At 45.6% G+C, this 24,516-nt stretch overlaps 1 protein-coding gene across 2 annotated transcripts in view; it reads left to right on the top strand.

Moving 5' to 3' along the window:
* Positions 1–24,516, top strand: part of DUSP16 (dual specificity phosphatase 16) — a 707,767-nt gene that overhangs the window by 241,542 nt on the left and 441,709 nt on the right. For both annotated transcript variants that reach the window (XM_069628708.1, XM_069628709.1), the window contains one exon: positions 20,929–21,538. In XM_069628708.1, coding sequence (XP_069484809.1) covers positions 21,314–21,538 — 225 coding nt within the window. In that variant the 5' untranslated portion in view covers positions 20,929–21,313. The remainder of the gene's footprint in view (positions 1–20,928; positions 21,539–24,516) is intronic.

Below are 24,516 nucleotides of genomic sequence, written 5' to 3' on the forward strand. Positions count from 1 at the left end.
GACTCCTCTGCCGAGTACAAGAAATCCTAAAGAACCAAAAAAATCCCATGACCCATCACGCTTTCGAAGGCTGAGAATGCGCTACAAAGGCTTCAGCTTGCACACTCTCGAAGCCGGGCTCTAAATCTTACACCCGTCAAGTGCATTCAAAACCTCGAGTCGAGGAGAGGCCTAAACCTCATTCCTCTGTGACTTTGTCGAGTCACGGGTCCTTCGTCAGCATCGTAAGCCATCGATGCCAAGTGTGTACGGTTTTTAAGTCCTTAGCGAAAATACTTTGTCAATGTCCTCCATTGTTTAGGAAATGAGACCTCGGACCAGGACACTCCTCCTTTTGGGCTTGATTATGTAAACCCAAATGTTCCAGAGGCTCCAATTTCAGCGGAATCTAGAATGGAACACTTGTTTGACTCTTTGAAAAATGCAAGTGGCCTTGATACCTCTCAGGGGGTGGATTTTGCGACATCAGATCCCTCTGATCATGCAGAGGCCTTTTACAGCTCACTCATGGATAGGGTCACAGATTCTGGGATGGGGAAGGCCTGCTACTGTTTTTCAGTAGGATGATCTCACTGACATTGGTCAAGGGTCCTCAAAAGGATCCTGTTATACCGTTCCACTCTGCTTTACAGAAGAGGGTAATGGCATATTGGGGAAACCCCAAATACAAACCCTGCAGTGAACACAAATCCCACAAAAAATATAAGCCATCTAGTGTAGACCCGGATTTTCTATCCAAACCCTCGACTCCAGAAAGTTTCGTAGTGCAGGCTGCCACTTCAACATCCGGGGCTGCCACCTACCTGACTAAACCACCTGACCGGGATAAGAGTTTCGACACTGTAGCTAGGTTTCTCTTCCACTAGTATGGTGTTGAAATGTATTAACACTACTTGTGCCCTAGCCAAGTTTGTAAGATGGTAAGGATGCCATGTGTCAGTTCTTGCAGACTGGACTGGATTCTGCCGACAGTGTCAGCAGGGCCTTGGCAGCCAGTACTGTGACCTGCAGATTTGCTTGGATGAGCAAATCTGGCTTCGCGCCTGATGTTCAATGGAGGTTGTTGAGCATAACCTTTGATGTGTCCCATCTCTTTGGAAGCAAAGCAGATGAGTCTGGAGAAGCTCCAAACATCTAAAGTGTTAGCTAAATCGCTTAGCGCAGCAATACGGTAGCCGCAACATACCCACACCACTTCCTATGGTTGGAGGGGTCGGCCCTTTCGTTATCGCACATCCTTCGAAAAGGGCAAGGGACCAGGCAAACCAAAGAGGACAGAAAAGATTGCCTCACGTTTGATGAGGCTGTGGTACAAAGTCTGCCCAAGTGTCAACTTCCTTGCCATCATCCACTACCACAGCTGCTCCAAAATCTCTCCTGAGGCCTTTGTCCACAGCACTGTTGTTGTGGGGGGGCAGGCTTTATCAGCATTTGGAAGAATGGTGGTGCATTACTTCCAATGCTTGGGACTTGCAGACCATAAACTAGGGTTACTGCCGGATCATCCGCCAGGGAACCACTCATTCCAGATCCGATCCTTTTGCAGGTGGTCTCATTCTCCTGGAGAAAGGTGCCATAAAGTTGCTGCCTGTAGCGGAGTGGAACGAGGGGTGGTACTCCCCTTACCTTTTGATCTCCAAAAAGGACAGAGGATTGAGACCCATTTTGGACTTACTTGAACAAGTTCCTCAGGAAGGAAAAGTTCAAATTGTTAACTCTTTCTCAGATCCGTCGGGCCCTCCTGCTCCAGGATTGGATGAGATCATTGGACCTTCAGGATGTTTACTTTCATGTGCCTGTTCATCACAAGCACAGGAAGTACCTGAGGATCGCCATTGGCTGTTCTCACCATCAGTTTCGGGTTCTGTCATTCGGGCTTACCTCCGCCCTGAGTGTTTTTTGATGGTGGCAGCAAGTCTCAGGAGGCGGCGGGATTCGCATCTACCCCTACAAGGACAATTAGCTGATCATGGCCCGTTCTCCCGAACAGGTCCTGGAACATCTCAGCATCACAAGCCACTTTCTCCAAAGCCTGGGCTTTTCCCTCAGTTTCGATAAGTCTCACATGATACCTTATCAAAAGCGTTAATTTATTGGAGCGGTCCTGGATTCTTCCTCAGGGAAAGCCTTGCCACCTGAGGTGAGGGCTCGACGCATTCAGCAGATGGTTGACAAGTCCAGAATGCCCAATGTCTTCCGACCTCCGAGAGATATATATATATATATATATATATATATATATATATATATATATATATATATATATATACTTTTTTTTTCTTTCTCCAAAAATAAGGAGGAAAAATGGGAACCGCACTCCCGCTTGCCAAATGTGAACTGCAGAATGCGGACAAAAGCAAAAAACAGTGTAATGAGTATGGATGTTTTTAATATTAAAAGATGCAAAAATATAACACCATTAACGAGCAGCAACACATAAACAGACAGAGGCAGGACGCCATGGTGCACGACCTGCAACACAACGCGTTTCGCGCTACACTGAGCGCTTGATCACCGGGGGGGGGAGGGATGGGTTGCCTGTCATAAATGTGAACTAAACAAACAGTCCTACAACTCTGTCAGTCATTCTCTCAATCAGCCATAGCAGTGGATGGAAACAATGGCAGCCATGTTAGCATGGGGACAGGAGCATAGAGTGCATGGGAGACTGAGGTCCAGCCTGTACAAACATGGAATCGGGGGACAGAAACACAAACTTAGCGCATAGTGCGCGTATACTGCTAAATATGGATAAAACACGGCATTAAAGAATCTACATAGTGTTAAAGTCAGTATGAACATCATAATACCATATATACATTGTAATCAACAAAAGCAAGTATAAAATACAAAAGTGTAATCCCCAGGTTTCCAACAAGCATGCACACAGTAAAAAAATGCTACCTGTTAAAAATGGCTACATGGAAGAATTGCAGATATTAAATATTAAAATTGGCACAACAATGTGCAGCAATATAAAACATACAGGGTGAACAATTAATATGGGCAAACCATAACAACCAAATAAAAATACAGCAGGTAAGTACACAAAGATTATAAAAATATGCAAAGGACTAAAGTGCTAGTGCAGGAATGGAGATGAAATCACTGCCATTAGGGGCAATACAATAATGACCCAAAATGCAGTCACAATAGCGACCAACCATACCTGAGCATAGGACGGGAAAAACATGACAAGCCTTATAGAAAAAATACTACAAATCTACGCAGTTGATTAAAAAGACGGTTGTAAGGAAGATTAAAAAAAAAACAAGTAGTAATGGTAAAACTAGTACATTCCTTGTTGTATAAAATAAAGCAATAGTTCATTCCACTATAAATATCCAGCCAAGGCAGCTGATATGGCAGGGGTCGCTGCTCATAAAATGAATCCAAGGCATATAGTATGTAATACATAGTACAAGTACAGGTCATTTTCCAAAGGTAAGGTGCATGAATAGCAGCAAAACGACAGTATGTCATCGAGGCCTCAAATTATCGAGGCCAGAATAAAGTGCAAGTGCAGAACGGCTGGAACAGTACTAACAATAAAATGCCATAATGGCAGTTATCAAAACCCTGTGGTCATGTAAACACATAGGAATATGGAGACCAAGATAGAATTACATCAAACAAATACAGAGGTCCATTACATGAAGCAGGCAGGCCAGACCACCAGGAGATGGAGAATAAGGGACTGCAGGCCAAGGCCACAAAAATAAGAAAGCCAAAATAAACGCCTAAGTGAAGAAAGAGATAAATACCACCACCCCCCACAGATTGTGAAAGTAAGCAGCCAAATCACAAAGAAGAAAAAATATTAAAAAGTGAGATATGAAATAATCATAACCAAGGTCAGATAGACCCATTGAGGAACAAAGTAAATGTCATAAATAGACATAATCACAAAGGAACGAGATAAAGAGAGGGAAAGATCAAAGCCAGGCATAGAGAGGAACATAAGAAAAAGGGAACTAAGTGCCTAAAAATGTATACAGTTCCTCATCCACTTTGAGACCCTTTGGATGCTTGGTTTCCAAGTCCAAAATGAATCTTGTTTCGAGTCGTCTTAGTTTAAGAACACGATCCCCACCCCTACAGTGAATAGGCACATGTGCCACTGCAAAGAATGTTAACAAATGGAAATATATATATAATTTTTTTTTAATATTTTATATATTTCTTTTTTTTTAGGTTGCTCGGCCTCATGGTATTCTGCACTTTCCTGGTGCCAGATGCTAGTCTGAGAATGAGGTCTCTCCAATTGGCCTCAGGTCTCGGTGGTCTCAGTTCTCCAGCAGGACAGACCTACTTCAGGTCCCGAGCAAGATCATGCAGGATCTCCTCTGGTGGGCCTGCGAGGAAAACTGGTTGGAGAGTGAAGCCTTTTAGCAACCATGGCCGGAGATAACGGTAGTTACGGATGCCTCGCAATCGGCGGTTGCTGGTCTCCATCAGAGTCCAAACTACACATCAACCTTTTGGAGCCGAGGGCAGTCAAACTTTCACTGATTGCCTTTCTGCCCTCTGTCATTATCAGGGTATCTTTCCCAGCACAGACAACACAGTGGCCATGTACTACCTCAACAAGAGAGGTGGTGTAGGGCCACTACCACTGTGCAGACAGGCAGTGTAGCTCTGGTTCTGGGCACTGCAAGAAGGAATCTCTCTCATGGCCGTTCACCTTGCCGGAGAGGAGAACATGGTGACACATGCAGAGCACAGGCTCCCACTATTGGCATTCAGTGTCAACAGGAAGTGAAACCTGTTCTGCTCCAAGAAATTTCCTCAGAGGAACTATGGGCGACACGTTCCTAGTGGATTGTGAGTTTCCACTTCTGTACGCGTTCCCTCCGGTCCCCGTCATTCCTCATGTCACTGGGAAGCTGCGGAAGTTCGCGAAAACCAAGATCCTGATTTCTCTGGATTGGGCCAGGAGGATGTGGTACCGGGACCTTCTGGACATATCCCTCGCCCCTCCAATTCCTCTTCACCCAAAGACAGCCGCTACTTTCGCAAGAGGAAATTATCATTCTTCACACCTAGTTTCTGAGAGGTTGAAATACAAATAATGGGACCTTCTGAAGTGTTGCTTTCGGCTATAAAGCTAACAACAAAGTCTGTATACCGCTGTTATAATAGGTTTTGCAGCTGGTGCAGAGCTAAAATTGTGGATCCTTTAATTTGTGACACACCGATTGTGTTGTCCTTTTTGTCTCATTTGGCCAACCATGGGCTCCAGGTTGGCATTGTAAGGATACCTGGCGGCGATACCCATTTACTCCTACGTCCCGTCCCCTTTCCTCCATACTTATGGGACATTCCTCCGTCCTGTGTGACGGGACCGGAGCACTTGGTAAAAAGCATCAAATTTGTAAAAAATGTGTCCTTCTCTTTTGACGCGAGGTACCGCGCATAGCTGTAACCCCACCCTCCTTAGCTCTGCCCAGCGCATCGCCCATCAGTCCTTTTCTCTGCACGATCGCAGAGATTTTTTCCTTCCAGTGTCCTTTTCTCCTGCTCCGGCTTGGCGGTCGCGTAGTAGTCCGTCTATCCCGTTTCAGTTACATTTTCCTAATTGTTCTTCCTGTGATTGACGCTTCGCTAGGGCGGATCTCCATCCTCTTTGTTTAGAGTGTTTGGGTCCGGACCACCGTTGGGACTCCTGCTTCTACTGCAATTCCCTTTCGGTCCAGGTGCTTCTATGTCATCTGGAGCGGTGCGAGGAGGTGTTTCAGCGCACTCCTCCACCTTTTCAAAGTTTCATTGACGAAAAGAAGAGACGCCCAGTAAGTTTCTAGAGCACCCCGGCCGGGGGACTCCTTCCTGGGGGTTTCCCGGTCCGGGAGGAGCTTCAAAAGCTCTGTTACCAGGGTTAGCCCTGAGGTGCCTTCTAGGCCTAAAAAGTGTAAGAGTTTTCTCTGAGGGCCTCCGTAAGGGTCATATTGAGACCGGATTACAATCCGAGGCCCCTCCTGTGGGGGCTACTGAGGCGGTGGGTACCGGAGCATGCTTCAAGGTCTCCTTGTCTGGAGCTTCCCATAAAGACATTGCGATACACCCTGAGGCCTCTGTGGAGGCTTCCTGTACCGAACAAAGGTTTGAGGCCCCTCGTGAGGAAGATGTTACCGGACTAGGGTCCGAGGTTCCTCTGTTTGAGGCTAAGGTGACCGACAGTTCTAAGAGGCCTGTAAAGGTCTTGTCGCTGAGGTGTACTTCTCATCCCGCTCGGGCGGTGACCCCGGTTCTGTCGAGGGGGCACAGAGTGAGGTCTCTGACCGGAATTCCTTTGTTACCGTTGGAGGCTAATTTGGCTGATAGCATGTCTCAGAAACATCCTAGGCCACACAGTACTGGCTCTGCTGAGGTTCCTTGTGTCAAGACTAAAAAGAAGACGCCTGACCCACCTGTGGAGACCCCTGCCTCACTCCCACATGTGTCGGAGTTCTCCTCAGGTGCTGACAAAATGGCGGCCGTTCCTGCAGCCATTACTACGGCAGCCATTTTGGATTCCTCCCTTACACCTACGTCATCGGCTTTAGGTGCCGGGAGCGGTTTTTAAGGTGAACATAGTTTTCCTTATGCGCATCCTTTTCATCCTGTGTATGACTGGAACGCTCAGATGCCTTTACCGCACACCGTCTCGCTCCCTGCGGCATCTGCGCCTTTGATCTATGTTGATTCGAGTGGAGAAGGACCTTCTTGGCAGGCCTCTCCCTTATGCCCCTCGAGCTACTCTGCTTATGAGAGGCCCCCCTGCCACACCTAAACCGTCGGCAGAGGACGCCTTTTTCGGAAAATTTCAAAGGCTTATGTACTCCGACCCCATGAAGGAGTATTTCCGAGGTTTGTTTAGGGAAATATGCCCTGCAGTGGCTCCGGCGCCGTTGGTTCCTGCAGCACCGTTGGTTCCGGCAGCACCGCCTCTACCGGCCAGCCCGCCTCCAGCTCTCCCTCCCTTGTCTCCAGTGGACAAATCTTGAGCAGGGCCAGATGCTACGCAGCTTGACCCGGATGTGTCGGATGACACAAAGGGGGATCAGACAGAGCGGTCCAGCCCCGCTCAGAGCGTTCCACGACAGCGTGCTGGACATGTGTCTTCTGGATGTTCCAGTACCCAAGGCACCCGCTCCCCAGGAAGGGGTGCTTTCTGGGTGTTGACCTCGTCTCCTCTGGAGCGTACCGGCTTGTTCTTCCAGAAGGACGTTTTGGCCGAGGTCCGAAAAGTCTGGGATAAACCACACTCTGGACTGATTGTTAACAAAAAGATCGATGCTCGTTATAGGCTTTATTCTTCGGAAGAGGTAGCCTTAGCGTCTTGTCGGCCCCCTCCCTCCACGATGGTGGCGGCTGCCACGTTACAATCCAGACCAGCTTCAGTTGCATCAAGCGAACACAGAGCTTGTGTTAGCGGGGGCGAATATGAAAATGTGGAAAGGTCTGTTGTAATTTGAGGAATTCATCCCCGCGGATAAACTAGACTATTTTAAAGTGGGTTTGTCTGATGCCAGGGTCCTGGTGCAGGATATGCTTGAGGCTGCGGCGCATCATGTCGACACTGCAGCTCGGGGCCTCATGCTTGGAGTGGACACCTCTCGTCCGGCTTGGCTTCATGCCACGAAGTTTTCCAAAGAGGTGTAAGATAAAGTTCTGGACCTGCCTTTTGACGGCAAAGAGCTTTTTCATTCATCGACGGACGTTGAACTGACCAAGACTAAGGAGAGCACTCAGACCGCCAAGTCCCTGTCCGTCTTGGTTAAACCGCCTTTCAGAGCGCAGAGGACGCACATATTCGCAGCCTCAGGCTTCCTCTGGTTTTCGGGGGTTTCTGGATCGGAAGTCGCATAGAGTCGATACTCCAACAGGAAAATCCCGTCGGCATCCGCAACGGGGAAGATTTTTCTCTTGATCCTCTGCTTCCTCCTCAGGTTCTGGTGGTACAGCCACTGAAAAACCATCTAAATGAGGATTTTCTGCGTTCGCACAAGACCCCGGTGGGAGGGCGCATTGCATCTCACTGGAGGCATGGCAGACCATCACCGAGGACCGGTGGGTCTTGTCAGTTGCTTGGGCGGGCTTCTGCTTGCCCCTACCCCACTCTTCAATCCTCCCTTCCGGCAGTCGGGGTCGCCCACCTTCAGAGCCGCGATCTAGAAGCTTCTGGATCTCAGGGCGGCGGAACCCATTCCCCTAGGGGTGCGAGGGGAGAGCTTCTACTCCTGGCTGTTTACAGTGCCCAAACCCAACGAGGATGGCCTGCGCACCATCCTAGACCTTTCCCAGTTCAATATCGCTCTTCCCCAAGAGAAATTCAAGATGATCACGCCTAGTCTGATAAAGTCCTCTTTGCAGAAGGGCGACTGGCTCAGCGTGGTGGACCTTCAGGATGCTTATGTATATCCTTATTTGGAGTCCGCATTGGAATTACCTACGGTTTCCCATGGGGGAGGAGCATTTCCAGTTTTGCGTGCTCCTGTTTGGCCTCAGCTCGGCACCGCGTGTCTTTACAAATATGTCGGTCATCGCAGCTCATCTTCGGCTAGAGGGTATTCATGTATTTGGACGATTGACTGATGCGCAGTGCTTGTCCTCTGTCAGCCTTGAACAACCTTCAGTCTCTCCTCCAGCTCCTGTTCCACCTTGGGCTGTCTGTGAACTGCCGGAAATCCTCCATGACGGTTTGCAGGACTTGCTTTTCCTGGGTCTTAATTGGAACACGATTGATTGCAGAGTATACCTGACTGGGGACAGAATGGCAGATCTGTTAGCAACGTCATGTGTTTATGCGGTTGGAGAGCATTTCGGCCTGGTGGTTCCAGAGGCTTCTGGGCCTCGTGTTTGCTGGCTCTTCCTCTTGCTCGTCTCAAGATGAGGACGACGTAGATGGCTCTTCGGAGCTCTTGGCGCCAAGCAGTGGATCTAGGCTCCAAAATGATCCTCGTTTCATCCTTCATGAGGATTGACCTGCTGTGCTGGTCTTCTCTCAGCAATCTGTCGGTGGGCGCGGCTTTTCAAGACCCCTGCCCTCTATTGACAGTCACGACGAACTCCTCCCTTCTGGGTTGGGTGCGACATTAGATCATCTTCAGGTTTCCGATCTCTGGTCGCCGCAGGACAGACAGCTTCATATAAATCACTTGGAGCTCCTGGCGATATTCCTGGCGCTGAAAGTATTCAAGCAGGTCATTGTCAACAAAGTGGTCCGTGTCCGCACGGACAATGTGGTGTCCATGTTTTATATCAACAAGCAGAGGGGTACCAAGTCCCCTCCTCTTGTGGATCTTGCCATTCAGATTTGAGAATGGGCTGTTCAGCATGGCATTTGGGTGGTGGCAGTACACATCCCGTGCCAGCTGAATGTTACTGCAGATGCCCTCAGCCGACGAACAATGGTCAGTTACGAGTGGGAACTGAACACAGAGGTCCTCTTGCTGATTTTCCATTGTTGGGGCACTCCAGAAGTGGACCTATTTGCGACGTCGACAAACAGGAACCTTCCCCTGTATGCCTCCAGAAACTGTCTGGGAGCCTCCTCTCTGGGAGATGCTCTCGAGATTTCCTGGCACAACATGAGGGCCTATGCTTTTCCGCCTCTGCCTCTGATTCATCGGGTGCTTTGCAAGCTGAGGGGCACAGTGAATTGTTCTCTTCTGTTCATAGCACCCTGGTGGCCGGCCAGGTTTTGGTTTTCAGAGTTTTAGCATCTATTGTTGTGTGCACCGATCAGGCTTCCGATGGTTCCCAACCTGCTTCACCAGAGCGATCAGCAGTATTGGCACCCCTCCCCACAATCGTTCAACTTGGCGGCATGGTGCCTGAGTTCACATCCTTAGAGCGCCTCAATTTGTCTGCAGATAACATGCACATTATTCAGGCGGCCAGGAAGCCCTCAACAAAATCTCAGTATAAAAGTAAATGGCTAGGGTTCTGCCACTGGTGTTTGGCTAGGCAGCTCGACCCCAGGGAGTCTACGATCGACGCAGTTCTGTCCTTTCTCTCACATCTGGCAGAGGCTGGCATTCTTGTCTTGTCCTGCAGGACTTATCTGTCAGCTATTGCCGCTTATATTTCCATGGATCAGTGCTCTCTTTCGCTGTCAAATCCAGTCATTTGCGGGCCTCATGCACGTTTACCGTCCTGTTCGCAAACCGCATTCAACGTGGGATCTGAATGTGGTCCTTATGGCCTTGTGCCATAAGCCCTTTGAGCCCATGGCTACGGTAGACCTTAAGTACCTTTCGTGGAAAGTGTCCTTCTTGGTTGCTGTGACTTCGGCAAGGCGTGTGAATGAGCTCCAGGCCTTGTCGGTTGAGCATCCCTTCCTGGCTTTTCAGAAGGATAAGGTTGTCCGGAGGACGAATTCTTCCTTCCTTCCTTCCTTCCTTCCTTCCTTCCTTCCTTCCTTCCTTCCTTCCTTCCTTCCTTCCTTCCTTCCTTCCTTCCTTCCTTCCTTCCTTCCTTCCTTCCTTCCTTCCTTCCTTCCTTCCTTCCTTCCTTCCTTCCTTCCTTCCTTCCTTCCTTCCTTCCTTCCTTCCTTCCTTCCTTCCTTCCTTCCTTCCTTCCTTCCTTCCTTCCTTCCTTCCTTCCTTCCTTCCTTCCTTCCTTCCTTCCTTCCTTCCTTCCTTCCTTCCTTCCTTCCTTCCTTCCTTCCTTCCTTCCTTCCTTCCTTCCTTCCTTCCTTCCTTCCTTCCTTCCTTCCTTCCTTCCTTCCTTCCTTCCTTCCTTCCTTCCTTCCTTCCTTCCTTCCTTCCTTCCTTCCTTCCTTCCTTCCTTCCTTCCTTCCTTCCTTCCTTCCTTCCTTCCTTCCTTCCTTCCTTCCTTCCTTCCTTCCTTCCTTCCTTCCTTCCTTCCTTCCTTCCTTCCTTCCTTCCTTCCTTCCTTCCTTCCTTCCTTCCTTCCTTCCTTCCTTCCTTCCTTCCTTCCTTCCTTCCTTCCTTCCTTCCTTCCTTCCTTCCTTCCTTCCTTCCTTCCTTCCTTCCTTCCTTCCTTCCTTCCTTCCTTCCTTCCTTCCTTCCTTCCTTCCTTCCTTCCTTCCTTCCTTCCTTCCTTCCTTCCTTCCTTCCTTCCTTCCTTCCTTCCTTCCTTCCTTCCTTCCTTCCTTCCTTCCTTCCTTCCTTCCTTCCTTCCTTCCTTCCTTCCTTCCTTCCTTCCTTCCTTCCTTCCTTCCTTCCTTCCTTCCTTCCTTCCTCTCTGATTTTCATCTGAATCAGTCATCTCCTTGCCTGTCTTCTTCCCAAACCCAGCCTAGACGGTCGGTGGACTACAGGCTCTTTCGTGTAAGCCACCTTTTACCACCTTTTTTCAAGGAGAAGGTTGTTTAATTTCAGAGTTTCATCTGGCTCAAAACAATTGTCCTTCCTAAATTGTATCCTTCGCCTTATCCTTCTGAGGAGGGAATTACTGTATTGTTTTGACCTTTAGAGAGCCCTGAGTGTTTACATCTCTAGGATGGCAAACCTTAGACAAGATGACCAGTTCTTCGTGGGTTACACGTCACAAGCTAGGACTGGCTGTGACCAAGCAAACCATGTCCCGCTGGATTATACTTCGTGTTTCAGAGTGCTTTAATTTAGCAGATAAAGATGTTCCTATGGGCACCTTCTACTAGGGATGTGGCCACTTCTTTTTTTTATTTTTATTTATTTTGTTGTTTTTAGTTTGTAAACTGTTAAAACTTAACAAGTTATTCCATGATACCAAATGTACATAAGCATGATCTATTCAACATACAATTTCCAACAAAACATTACATAAAATCACAATAAATAAGAATGTTTAAGACTGAAGAAATAAAAAGTTACGGTGAGGCTTTTTACTTTTTCCCAGTGTCGCCTTGTAACTGAAGTTCATACACTATTTGACTCAAATGCCTTTTGCTTTTGTAAATAACAAATATTCAAATATGAATGTAACTAGGGTATAATACAAGCTTTTTGACATAATGTGCAAATAGCAGATGTGTACATGAGATTGCTTCTAAAACTAAATATAAACATTACTACATAGTATTGCTACATCAGAGTTAGCAGAACAGTTTTTTTGAACGACAGTTATTGCAAAAAAAGGAGAGAGTGATGAGGAGTATGACTGCTTATTCAGGGCGCTAATAATACACAGTGGAAGCTCCTCGTACTACAATCGCCACAAGAGGATGGTCTTAAGTGAACAGCTGCAGCCACATCAATAAAACATCATTTTAATCCTCTCTAAGATACATTCATTTTATTTATAAGCTCCTCATTAATGATGGCTAATAAGCGAGTTAATGACAGAACAAGAGAAATGCTTGTTCCCCACATGCATCTGATCCAAAGCCAATTCTTTGATGATACAGTGATGGCAATATTACTTTTGCGGAAAATTATATTTCTGTGCGTTTCAAAGGGATGACAAAAAAATAACCCGGTGTTTGAGGGTTTCTATTTGTACACAACAGCCACAAAACCTACAGGCACCCTTTGTTGCATCTTGCATGTGGGGGGGTACCAGTGTTTAATTCTTTCGTAGGTAGAAAATGTATTCAATTTGAATCTTAAATAGAGCTCCCGCGCCTTATTGCATGGAAAACAAATAAGATAAGACTGGCGCGGCACTCTTTTAGTGATGAACCGTGGCACTTCCTTGTGTTATATGTCCTTAACATGTCGACTGTGAGACGCCCGTCCAATTCGTGCCGTTTTTTTATGTACCCTGGCCTTAGACTGAGGTCATCAACATTTGTGTCAATTGTGTTCAACAAATTTAGCATTTTGTCATAACGCAATTGATAGCAGATTATGCTTTTTTTATCATAATAGCAATATCCTCATATAGGGAATTCATTGGAGGAGAGATAATTTTAGCCAAATAATTGAGGAGTCTCCACTTATCTGGCTGACTGTGAAGAAATTCCCAATTCTTGGTGCAACATTGCATTAGGTAATTAACGCTAACCTAAGGGTTTGTTTCCATAGTTGCCCTTGAAGTTGGTCGAGGATGGCTTCAATGTTCACAAGACACGTCTAATCTGTATAAAATAACCGCCTCAACTTTCGGAGTATACAAATCAATTAGAGGCATCATAGAATATTTACAGTATTTTCTGTATATCAGTTTCATTTGCAAAATTAAGGGATTGACTTTGCTGCCAAGCGACAGTCTCCACATAGCAACTGAGTTTGTCACATCAGTTGTATCCCAAATATTTCACAGATAGCATGCACAACGTGCAGTTCATGGATGGACCACTTAAATGCAGATATTTTTTTCATTAGGTTGTTGAAAAGGATAGTCCTAGATTTGCTAACATTGAAGTGCGATTCTGTGAATAGTGAGCAAAACGTTCTAGTTTGACCTGAAGTCCGAAGGGGTTTTGCCGAAGAGAAGAATGTTGTCAGCAAAGGCCAACCAATGTAGATATAATTTACCAAGTCTAACTGGGAAGCTGATTTTCTTTTGCTGCAAAAGGTTACTCATATCGCACAAATACAAATTGAGCAACGTAGAGGCTAAATTGCAGCCCTGCTTGACACCCACACAAGTGAGAATAGTTGGAGTTAAAGCACCATGTTGGTTAACTCTCAAAGTGGTATTTTGATGTAATTTAGATAATATTTGAAACATTTGAGCGGGGAAGCAGAGTTTGAGCATCTTGGTCCATAACAAATTGCGAATAACAGTCGAACACCGCTGACAGATCTACAGATGCCATGTATACCGGCCCAGAATTGCAGATTTTGCTTCTTGCAAGTAGATGGGCTAGAGCAGTGGCATTTAGGGCGGCCCCCATCTGTCTGCGGAAGCCGACCTGGTAGCGTGACAGTTATTTTGCTTCATGAATATGTCCAGTTCTTAGAATTACAATGGAAAAGACCTTTACAGAGACCTCAAACAATGCAATTGGACAAATGGTTTCCGGTTCCAAAGGGTTGATTGGCACAATGATACAGGTGAGCCAGGATCGTAGTAAGTTGTTTGAAAGATATATCTTATCATATGTTGTCTTTAACACAGGAGCCCAAAAGCTCAGATCTTGTTTAAGCACACAGGCGGGGATACCATCAGGTCCCAGAGCTTTAGAGTAGTTTAATCTAGAAATAGCCCATTCCACCTCTGCCTAGGACCAAGGGCAAAAGGTAGAATTAAATCTGCTGATGTTAATAACCGTCAGTAAACATAGACAGCATTTTTTTAAAAAGAATTGTCTAAGTATGTCGACCATAATTCCCCAGAAATTGACGTTAAATTATCAGAGCGATTGCAGGAAGCTCTTCTTCATGTAGCCCATACTGATCTTTTGTCTTTATGACCGAATTTAAGATGATCTTCTGATTATCCAATATATATATGGATGCTGTCTGATAGTCCGACACACGTTTCTGTGAGATTTACAGATTTATTTTTTGTAAAGAAAAAGTACAAGCATCAAATTAAGTGATTTGCGATATCTTAGTGACTTGTTTTTTGGTAGCTTTAATAAGCGCACCTCAGAGTTATAAGAGTGTACATGTTGAAGATTAGAAGTTGCTAGTTTCTTCAGCATGGCTTTAATTATGCGATTGTTCCCGTCTTCGAGCTGTTGAATGTTTAACTTTTTAGTTAACGCGTTGTTGTCTACAGCGATCTCTCTGTTAATCATGACAATTAGCTTGTTACATAACTGAAAGTTCCAGCATACAGACAGGGACGATCACTCTCAAGAAGTTTTAAGTTCGAAGCAGTCTGCAAAAAGGAACTAGCTACATCAATAGAGGTAGAAATAATTAGATGATCACCAAGGCCAGGATCGGTGGTCATCACTAGGCTACAAGGGTGTATCAAATTCAATGAAACTGCAAGTCTATACATGAAAGTTTAGTACCACTGTGTACTTTGCCACGTAAATTGGAAAGCTTGTTGGTCCAGGTCTAAAAAGGTGATCTCCCATTGAGCTAGAAAGTCAATCCATCGTTTGCCTCTAATGGCAGATGTAGAATTGCATTCATATGACACACTGTTCACGAGAGCGGAAGCATGCAATAGGCAACATGCATTGAAGTCGCCGCCCAAAAGAATCCTACAATTATGGTTCTTAAAAAGGGCCTCTTCAAAAATCACATTTAGATGAGAAAGCATTTGATCAAGCAATTTCGTAGCTGGGTTCCAGTAGAGAGAAATTATTAAGTGTGATTCTTGATTTACACCAAAAATGTTTAGTATATGACTAAGATGTCTTGCAATTCCGTGACTACTCTGAACGAGGCCTCCATACCAATATTGACTAGAATGGCTAGGCCCCCATATGGTCTTCCCATATTACCAATTTCAGCAATTACAGAATAAGGTGTGTAACCATTGATGTGAAATATTTGTAGTTAGTTTCTTGGCACAGAATAATGGACAATTGGTCATTGAAAGACGTGGAATTGAGCCACGAGAAAAGATTAATGTATCCGCAGGAATTTCACGATGCAGTTATAAGTGCACTTTGGCTACACTGATGGAGTTGGGACCCTTCGCAACGTTGAGACAGTTTGCTAGGGGCGCCAGGATTGACCAGTCATTAATGACAGTAGACAAAGATGCGAGCTGTGCGATAATAGATTAATTAGGAAGGTTTGAAGATGAACTAGAAGAGGGTTTGGCCGCCTCTGTATGTGTATTATCGTAGGTTTCCTTGAAGCTGACTGCGGCTTCCTTCGATTTAAATAAATGCGGAGTTAGCCCTATCTGAATGAGATCCAGTTTATGTTCCCATACCATTTTGGTGATGATTGCTGAATGAAATTGGCATATCATGCAGTTGTTATTAATAGTGGTGAGTGTAACCCAGTCAATATCCTCAGAGTTAAGGATTCTCAACGCAACAATGTGATTGATTGAATGAATGGAGGATGAAGGAACAGTTAAGTCTGCGCCCAACATTAATGGAAGAGTCACTCAGGCAGCCAATAATATTTGAAGAGTCGACGGTAAAGTCAGTGATGGGGATGACAGCTGGTTCTGCTCTCTCCTCATTGCCCTTAATAGGAGGCACTTGGTTCGCTATATTATCCGATGCCCCATCATAAGGGGGCACTAGAGGTTTAATATCATTTAATACAAGTTCTGGGCAGTTTACAGGTGGGAGTTTATTTACAACAGCACTTTCTGTGCAGGAGGGAACAGGCGCTAGAGTGTGCGGTACAGTCAAGGGGTGAGAGCGCCCCTCATTGGCGGATGCTATATTGGTACCAGATTTAATCTTCTTAATAAGCGGAAAAAATGTGGAAAGTTGGGTCAGTTTGTTGGCTGCAGTTGCTGCCAGGGAGGCAGAAGGGATCTTCAATGTCATGATATAATTGCCGATGTGAAGCCCAGCAGAACCCACTTCCCCATTACATCCTGCTTCAGACAAGGTTATTTTCGTTAACTTTTGGATTGATTATTCATGTTGAACTTGTTTGCTGTGCTAGGCAATGCTTCCTTCATTTGGAGCGCTTCTTTGCTCTCTTCATTGAGCTGGTTCAAATCCAATAGAGCATCTTTGTTCGATAAGTTACATATATTTTTGATATGTGAATTGTGTCCTTTTGATCTTAAGAAGAGTACAGTTTTTTTTGTTCCACCCCCGCCCCCTGCCCCCACCCAAGTCATTTTGTTGCAATTTTCTGTGAGCCCTTCTCTTACGTGCTCTAAGTTGGAGCTGATTGTTTCTTCGCGATAAGAAGTGCTTTGAGGGACTCCCTGCCACAGACTCGCTGGGTGCCATCTACACTGCTGGCAATTCTGCTTACATCCTGCTTGATGGTTGGTTAAGGCCGAAGGGCTATCTGGATTGTCACATATATACACAGTTTCTATATTCGTGTCATGTGGGCGTACACAACTATTAGATTAAATAGGATTGGATGGTACATGTAAGGTTTTAATTAATGTTTCAAGCCGTTCCATTTTTACAGTTTTAGTAGTGACATTAAGGCTTAGATTGCAAGATTCAACGCACTCATTACCTGTGTGTGTTTGCTGAGTTAATGAGAGCCTGGGCATAGGATCAAGTGAATGGAATTGCTAATTTCTCAAGGCGGGACGTTGGAGTTGCCCTCACACAGAAACCTAGTGGTTTGCAATCCCACCGATCTTGAATATAGAATTTGGTAGGTTTGACTAAGTTGAGGGCCATGATGGTTTCTTGGGCACACGTGAATCCTTGAAGCTTATTTAATTTTGCTAAAATGTCAGACGTGGACAATTTTTGGTCCCCAAGCTCATAATGCGTCATGTCATGCCCTGCCCTTTATCCAACAAGTTTAATATGCGCATAAGTACAGGAAATACGAATTCAGGATTCTGCAGATCCTGCGGTAGACAGGAATTGCTCATAGAAGCAGTAGAGAGGGCTTCATGCGTAATCAATGGCACCTGTTGTGATGGTGATAGTTTGAAGTAACCCTGGGGTTCCTGAGTACAGTCTACATTCAACTTTAGATCATTTAAGTCACTTGGATTAGGGGAGCTAGCCATTGGAAACGGTGAGATTGATAAGCCCTGCGTTTCACCTGAACAAGCAAATTCTAGGTTTACGGCCTCCCTATGCCTGTTATTGTGAAAATGTACATCTATGCCACCAACAGCCGCCACCACTGGGGTGGAGGGAACAAGAGAAAGACTCACTTTCTCCAATCCAGCCATTACAGCAAGGGCCAATATAGAGACGTCAGAAATTGGGGCGTTTGAAAATTCTGATGGAAGCGTGCTCGAGCAGTTATGTGGCGACTTTTCTCGCATGCTAAGAAAACTTTGTTGGCATGATGGGTCGATGTCAAGGGCCTCTTGAAGTGGAAAAGAGTACGTCCTTCGGGCAACGTCAAAAGGGGTATGCATTTGTGCAAAGGCTATATTGTTAACAGTTCCATCATCGTTGCTATACTGAGCAATGCTGTCTTGAGCAGCAACTGAATGTTGCGCAAATATGAACTCTGGTGCATTGGCAGCAGCCTTAGGCTCAACTTTACCTTGAGGGGGGGTTAATGGACATATTGTTTACTTTTATTAGCTCGATTTCGACCAGTCCTACCACTTCTGAGGCTTCCAACCATACTAAAATATGCACCCTGATAAGGAAGGCAGGCCAACACCAGCTGTAACCGAGTGCTAACCCTCTTATCAGCAATTACATAACAATAGAAGGTAAGCAACACTGATAACACCTGCACCGCTAGTAATGAGAATTGTTAAATATACGCAAAAATACATAAAAATGTTCACAAAGAGCAGTGTAGGCAATTATGTACAAGGGCAGGAGTAGTTAGTTGCGCAGTACACTAGAACGTGAATGCTATGATATTGAGACAACGAATGTAAAACAAACACCAATTTGATAAGAATGTATCTGTCACAAATTAGAGTCTGTGAGGTAAGAATTCATGGGCGTTCATCAATGGCCTGCAATGCCCAGTAGGTTACACGTGTGCTGTGATGCAGCACACACTGTTGAGACAAGCAAACAACACAGACTAAGGCTACTGAAAAGTGGAGTCGGCGTGCACACGCAATAGCAAGGAGATCAATTGTTCAAACACCTGCTCATGAGCTGTGTGGCATGGGCTCCACTAAGAAAGCCCTCGCTCCCAAAAACAGAGCGGTACGTGTCAGAATGAAATGAAACGGCACAATAGTGTCAACACGCCACAGCAATGCTTACCATGAATGTGGCGATAAGGTCTTCAAAACAGCAGGTAAGCCTACAATGGTGAAGGCAGTGGGGAGGAGGCTGCTAGCGCTGCCTGTGCCCCGTTCACCTGAACAGTCGAACAGCACTTCGGTCGCACTTCTGGTGCGCGCACCCTGTCCTGATATAGGGCTGTTGGGAGATGGTGTCCAAAAAAGCACTATGGGCAAGATTGGAGTCCAAGCTATTACTTGTAGAATAGGTTAGATAACGTTTCGCCGAGTTGCTGCAGGACGTAGTCACTTCCTCATGAGCATGCAGATGGAGCACAAGAGCAGCTGGCAGCCAGAACAGCCAAATAGCACTTCGGTCGCACTTTTGGTGGCCACTTCATCAGCTTTACAGAGAGGGGTACCAGTGCACAATATAGTTTGTGCTGCTGTGACTTGGTCCTCCCTGCATACATTTTCAAAACATTAATGACTGGACTCTGCGTCGGGCAGGAGGCAGTATTTGCAAAGGCTGTACTTCACAGCATTAATAAGTACATTCTTACTCCCACCTCCTACACATAATGCTTTGGGAGTTTATCAAAGATGAGGAATACGTAGGAGGACACCGTCCATTCGAAGAACAAACTACTTACCCTTGGTAATGTTCTTTCGACAGGATGTTCCTCCCACTTATTCCTCATCGCCCCTCCGATGCTACCCCACAGTAGAATTTCCATGTATTACATCTTCACTTTTCCGTCTGGTCGTTGTGACCTTCTGAATTCCTATACTCTGAAGAGAGGAAAAACTAGAACTGAAGTAACGGGCACGGTGCATGATATATGTACTGTCAGTGACGTCCTTTTCGAGAGCAGACTGAGGCCATTGAGAGACATTGAGTCGACGACGCACGGTGCCCTCTACAGAGAAACATTTTGTGAAGCAGCTTACGCTGGAAGGAGATTATCAAAGATGAGCGTCCTGCAGGTGCATAAGGGGTTCTGGGAATGAATGCGAGGAGAGGGGCGCTGGGTTTTTCCACCCTCTGCCCCTTCGACTTGTGATCTGCTCTTTGGACAAGGGCAGACACAACTGAGAATGGTGGGGATATGCCCCCGTAAACGAGAGGGCATTGCAGGGCAGAGTTAGTTAGAATTTGGACCCCGGGGGATGCAGTCTCGCTGAGTGGGAGGACGCTCTGCCTTTGACACCGTTAGCATGAGTAGGTGCCTAGATGTCTGCCTAGTGGCATGTTCACTCTGCAAATTGACCAATTCGGATCCTGATCACTCACTGTTTTTATTTATAGAGTCCTTTGAGTTGGGTAACACACAACAACCTGAAAATAAGCTACATTTGAGGAACATCTGAATGGCTCCACCGTTGCGTGTCCACACAGTCCTTTCAGCTGTCTTGCTTTGTTTGAGCCATAGAAAGTGACATTTGTATCACAGAACTGGGGTATCTCATGACCGGTTAGGTGGTAAGGAAGAAGGTTTACGCCCCCTCCCACTCCACGCTCACACACTCTTTGGCCATTAGCTGTGCCTTAAAGTCCTCTTGTGAAAGTGCTGACTTTCAGAGCAAAGGTTTGTGATTGTGTTTTTTGCTCTTTCTCTGCTGGGATAAATATCTTCGTGTTTCCTTGATAGCAGGAGTTTTCTATAGAAGCTGTGTTTTCAAAAGTGAAAAGTGAAATTAAAATGGATCTTCTGATGAAATTAAGCCAAACGTTTTTTTCCCAATTGCATTGGAGAATAAGGGGTTGAACAAAATATTTGTTAATGGATGAAATTATTTTCCAACACCCAACCAGCTATAATCGAGACACACACTGTGGGTACAGGCCCCCCTCTGAATATTTATGATCAAGCAGCATCAAAGAGCCAATAATCTTTACATATCCAAACAAAGTGATTCTCTTTGCCCATTTTTTCATTCCCTTCTATATTTGTGTCACTGCTGCTACTTCCTTAACTCTCCTCCTTTTATATTCCTTCTTCGTTTGCTGTGACCAATTGCTATAATCTACATCATTCTCCTTACTTTCTCTTCTACTATTAGCTCATGTGAATGTGGTTGTAGTCTTTCTTTTTCCCCTCTTCCTTGACCTCCCTCTCCTGTCAATTTTTAGTATTTCTTTTTGCGTTCTCCCCTTAAACCAGTCTTCTATTGCTCTTCTTCTTTTCAACCCTTTTCCACATTCGTACTGTTTCGGCTTTTCTCCTTCCTTGTTTTTTTTCTCCATCTTTTGACTGCTGCACTGTCTAATGTCAGCCCTGTTTTTATCTTTGTATTGCTCACTGTTTACCTTATATTTGTGTACAGGAACCTGCTTGATTTTCCTGGTCTGGAATCCGTGGAAAGAGGAAACTGAAGTAAAAGGAAAATGTTAGACAACAGCTATTTCAATGCCCTCTTTTGTTTGGAATGTAAAAATCGGGCCCGCCAATTAAGTCTGCGATGAATTTGAAGAAGCTGGTGTTTCTTTCATACAGCAAGTCTTTGTAGAAGTTAATCTGCAGTGAAAGGTGGCTTCTTTTGAAGGAACAGTAATAATTGTCATTTCATGGGGTTTATCTGTGGCTAGTGGCCTCCAGCATGACCTCGTATCACCACAGTACAATGGAAGGTTTGGAAACCCTTTGAGCTTTGGACAATTGCATCACCAAGTGCAACCTCTGGGCGGTGCAGGGCTAGTGGTGGAGGTGCCATGGCCCAGGGGACGACTCTGCACATGGCTCCAGAGAGGCTGGTGGCCATGCTGGAGGCAGGCATGGAGAAAGTCCTATTAATTGACAGCCGGCCCTTTGTGGAGTACAACACTGCTCACATCCTGGACGCCGTCAACATTAATTGCTCTAAACTCATGAAGAGAAGGCTGCAACAGGACAAGGTTGTGATAACTGAGCTAATTCAGCATTCTGCAAAACACAAGGTGAGCAATTGGTATAGTATTTGCATTTGTTTTAGAGATTTTGCGTGCATACCCCCGTGTACAGGGGGCGCATGTGGACCAGTGAGTTAATTGTTGCTGGGCTATAGGTACTTGTGGGCAGGCTCCAGGTAGCACAGCTTGACTTCCTGTTTTTTCTCTGACCCCTGCACTGCTTGGTGATCGGTTTAGATTAATGGCATGCGTAGCACATTCCACAAAGATCTCTCCTGTAGTGTTGCCTGATGTGAAGACTGCATGTACAGTATTCCATCTCGGCGTTGCAGGTGAGCGCGGCACTCCAGGTTAGTCTGGGCATGGGCTGCCTCCATTTTGGCCAGCAGTGGCCCCGGCAAGCCCACAACATGCCCCGAAGCGTCCCTCTCCTGCGGCTCCCCTTCCCTCCCTCCTCCTGCCTCCCTGCCCGTCCCCTCACCCCTATTGGTCCATCAAAGCCCTTAAGCCACCTTCCCAGGGCAGCCCCTACGGCTAAGGACCCCGAGGCGAAGGACGGCTACACGAAGTGTCTGCAGGTATCCGCAGGTGGAGCAAAAGAAGCAAACTGACACCAACTAAACTGTAAGTGTGGCACGGGTGGGGAGCAGAGCAATTACTCAACTCCAGAAAACCCTTGTCACTCTACCTTACCTCTCCTGAACGCATACTGCCATAGAATCACACCATGCATACCTAAAGAGATTTGTCATCTCCAGCCTAACTCCATTATTGGCGTGACTGTAAATGTTGTAATTCATTACGCACTAACACACTAGCCAATGTTAATTAGCGCCATATCGGTAGAGAAATGGCATGATTAGCCTGCATCACCTTTAGACAGGTGTAACAATGTTAGCAAGTACCACACTTAGCTGGAATTCTCAATTTAGCCTGTGCCGCATCTAGATAGAAATGTGAATGTTAGCATGCACCACACTTGGATTTGCAATTTTGGCTTGCGTCACATCTGGACAGGATTGTGAATGTTAGCATGTACCACACTTAGATTGAATTCTCAATTTAGCCTGCGCTGCATCTAGATAGAAATGTGAATGTTAGCATGTACCACACTTAGATTGAATTCTCAATTTAGCCTGCGCTGCATCTAGATAGAAATGTGAATGTTAGCATGTACCACACTTAGATTGAATTCTCAATTTTTGCTTGCGTCACATCTATACAGGTTTGTGAATGTTAGCACATGCCACACTTAGATGAAACCGTAATGATGACAAGGGCAACACCGGATGGAATCATGATCACTAGCCTCCTCACATATAGACAGAATTTTGAATTGACAAGCACCACACACTCAGATGGAATAATAAATAATAGCAAGCATCACACCTAGACATAACTGCAAGGACAGAAAGGGCAACTAACCGATCCACTAACAATTTCACCCCTCTGCTTACACAGCTCAAACTCTAACCAAACACAACCACAAGCCAACGCATCAATCTGCACAAACTTCACTACACCGCAACAACAAAACAAACCGCACATAGACTTGCACAACAGCACACAACGACTACCGATCGTAAAACACCCCAAGCCCAGCCAACGGACCCACCGGGCTGAGGCTGCCAACAGCAAATCACTGCTCTCTTGCACTTTTCCAACCTATTCCCAGTAACTCAACCCCCACCCTCCTCCCTCTTTCAGAGCCGCCAGAGCGCCAGGGGACCACTCCGGTGGTGACAGTGCGCGGTACAAATGTCCTTTAACATTAACATTAACATAAAAATACTGATTTGAAACTTATGCTAACTGCAAATGATGTTTGGATTGTAGGAAAAGTACCTGTTCATTGACATCTATATTTTACTTGAAGTATACGCCCGTCTCGAATGAGAAGTACTTTTATCCTCTAAAGTGTACTCCCAATGCCCCAAAATGAGAGGAAATCAAATTATCTTGCGTAGTCCCTATGGGCTACCAGGGAGTGGGTGTTGGTCGAAGTGGTGAACATAAAAGTAAACAAAACTGTGCTCGACAGAGGCACTCTGGGGCTGGTTTAAAGTGCACCGGGACAGGTTTGGTCACATTGTGCAATACCTTATGAACATGATGAAAGATGCTATTGTAGAAGTATCAGACTCTACTGTTGGTTGGCGAGTGAGTAGCTTGACTGGGGTAGAATGGTTATGCTTGTGGTGTACGTTCTAGTTTGATGGAATATGTGTATGCATGTTTTCAGAGAACTAGCCACATTTTAGGGGTCCATGATTTCAAGCAATCGTTGGCTGAAAATCCAAAGTCTCTGTTGGTTTAAAATGAAAAGTTCAACAATCTTGGATGTTTTCTGCCGCCTTTCGGTCCCATCAATGTTGTGTAGTTAATGTTTCAAGCTCAGAGAGATATCAAACCATTGTTAAAGTTCTAGTTCTAGTGTGTCAGGGAGAAAAACTCTATCCTTGTTATTTAAAAAAGAAAACTATGGTTCATTCTTGATCCAGAACCCCTGTGTATGTGCTGCCTTTTTTTAATCAAGACTCCTCTCTGATTCAAGGTAGCAAATTTCGATAGGTGGTTCTTCACTGAGCACAGTTTGGTTTATTGGTTGCCATAATTTAAAGCAGTATAATATTTAAGCAATAATACCCAATATAGTGGGCCGGATCTGCACAAGCGTCTTAACCATGGTCCCTGGTGCCATTACCAGCTGATCTGGCCCACCAGAATCTGGTTTATTGCTCTTAGTGGCCCTGGGTTTGCAATACAGAAACCTGATGTGCTGACAGCAATTTATTTTGTATAAATGAACGGGAGCTGGAAGACTGGGATCCAAGCAGAGCCCCTCTTCCATTTCCATGGCAGCTGGAGCAGCTGCAGTGGTTGAGCCACTGCTAAAACAATACGTTGAGTGGGGTAGGGTGGTAGTGAGTTGAGGCAACGGTAACCTAGGGGAGGGTGAAGGGAAGATGACGAGGTGGGGGAGCAGCCATCAGGTTACTTGGAAAGTGGGCTTGGATTGTGTGATT

Source organism: Ambystoma mexicanum, chromosome 12, assembly GCF_040938575.1.
Source record: "Ambystoma mexicanum isolate Mex_15411 chromosome 12, UKY_AmexF1_1, whole genome shotgun sequence".
In the NCBI taxonomy this organism is placed as follows: domain Eukaryota; kingdom Metazoa; phylum Chordata; class Amphibia; order Caudata; family Ambystomatidae; genus Ambystoma; species Ambystoma mexicanum.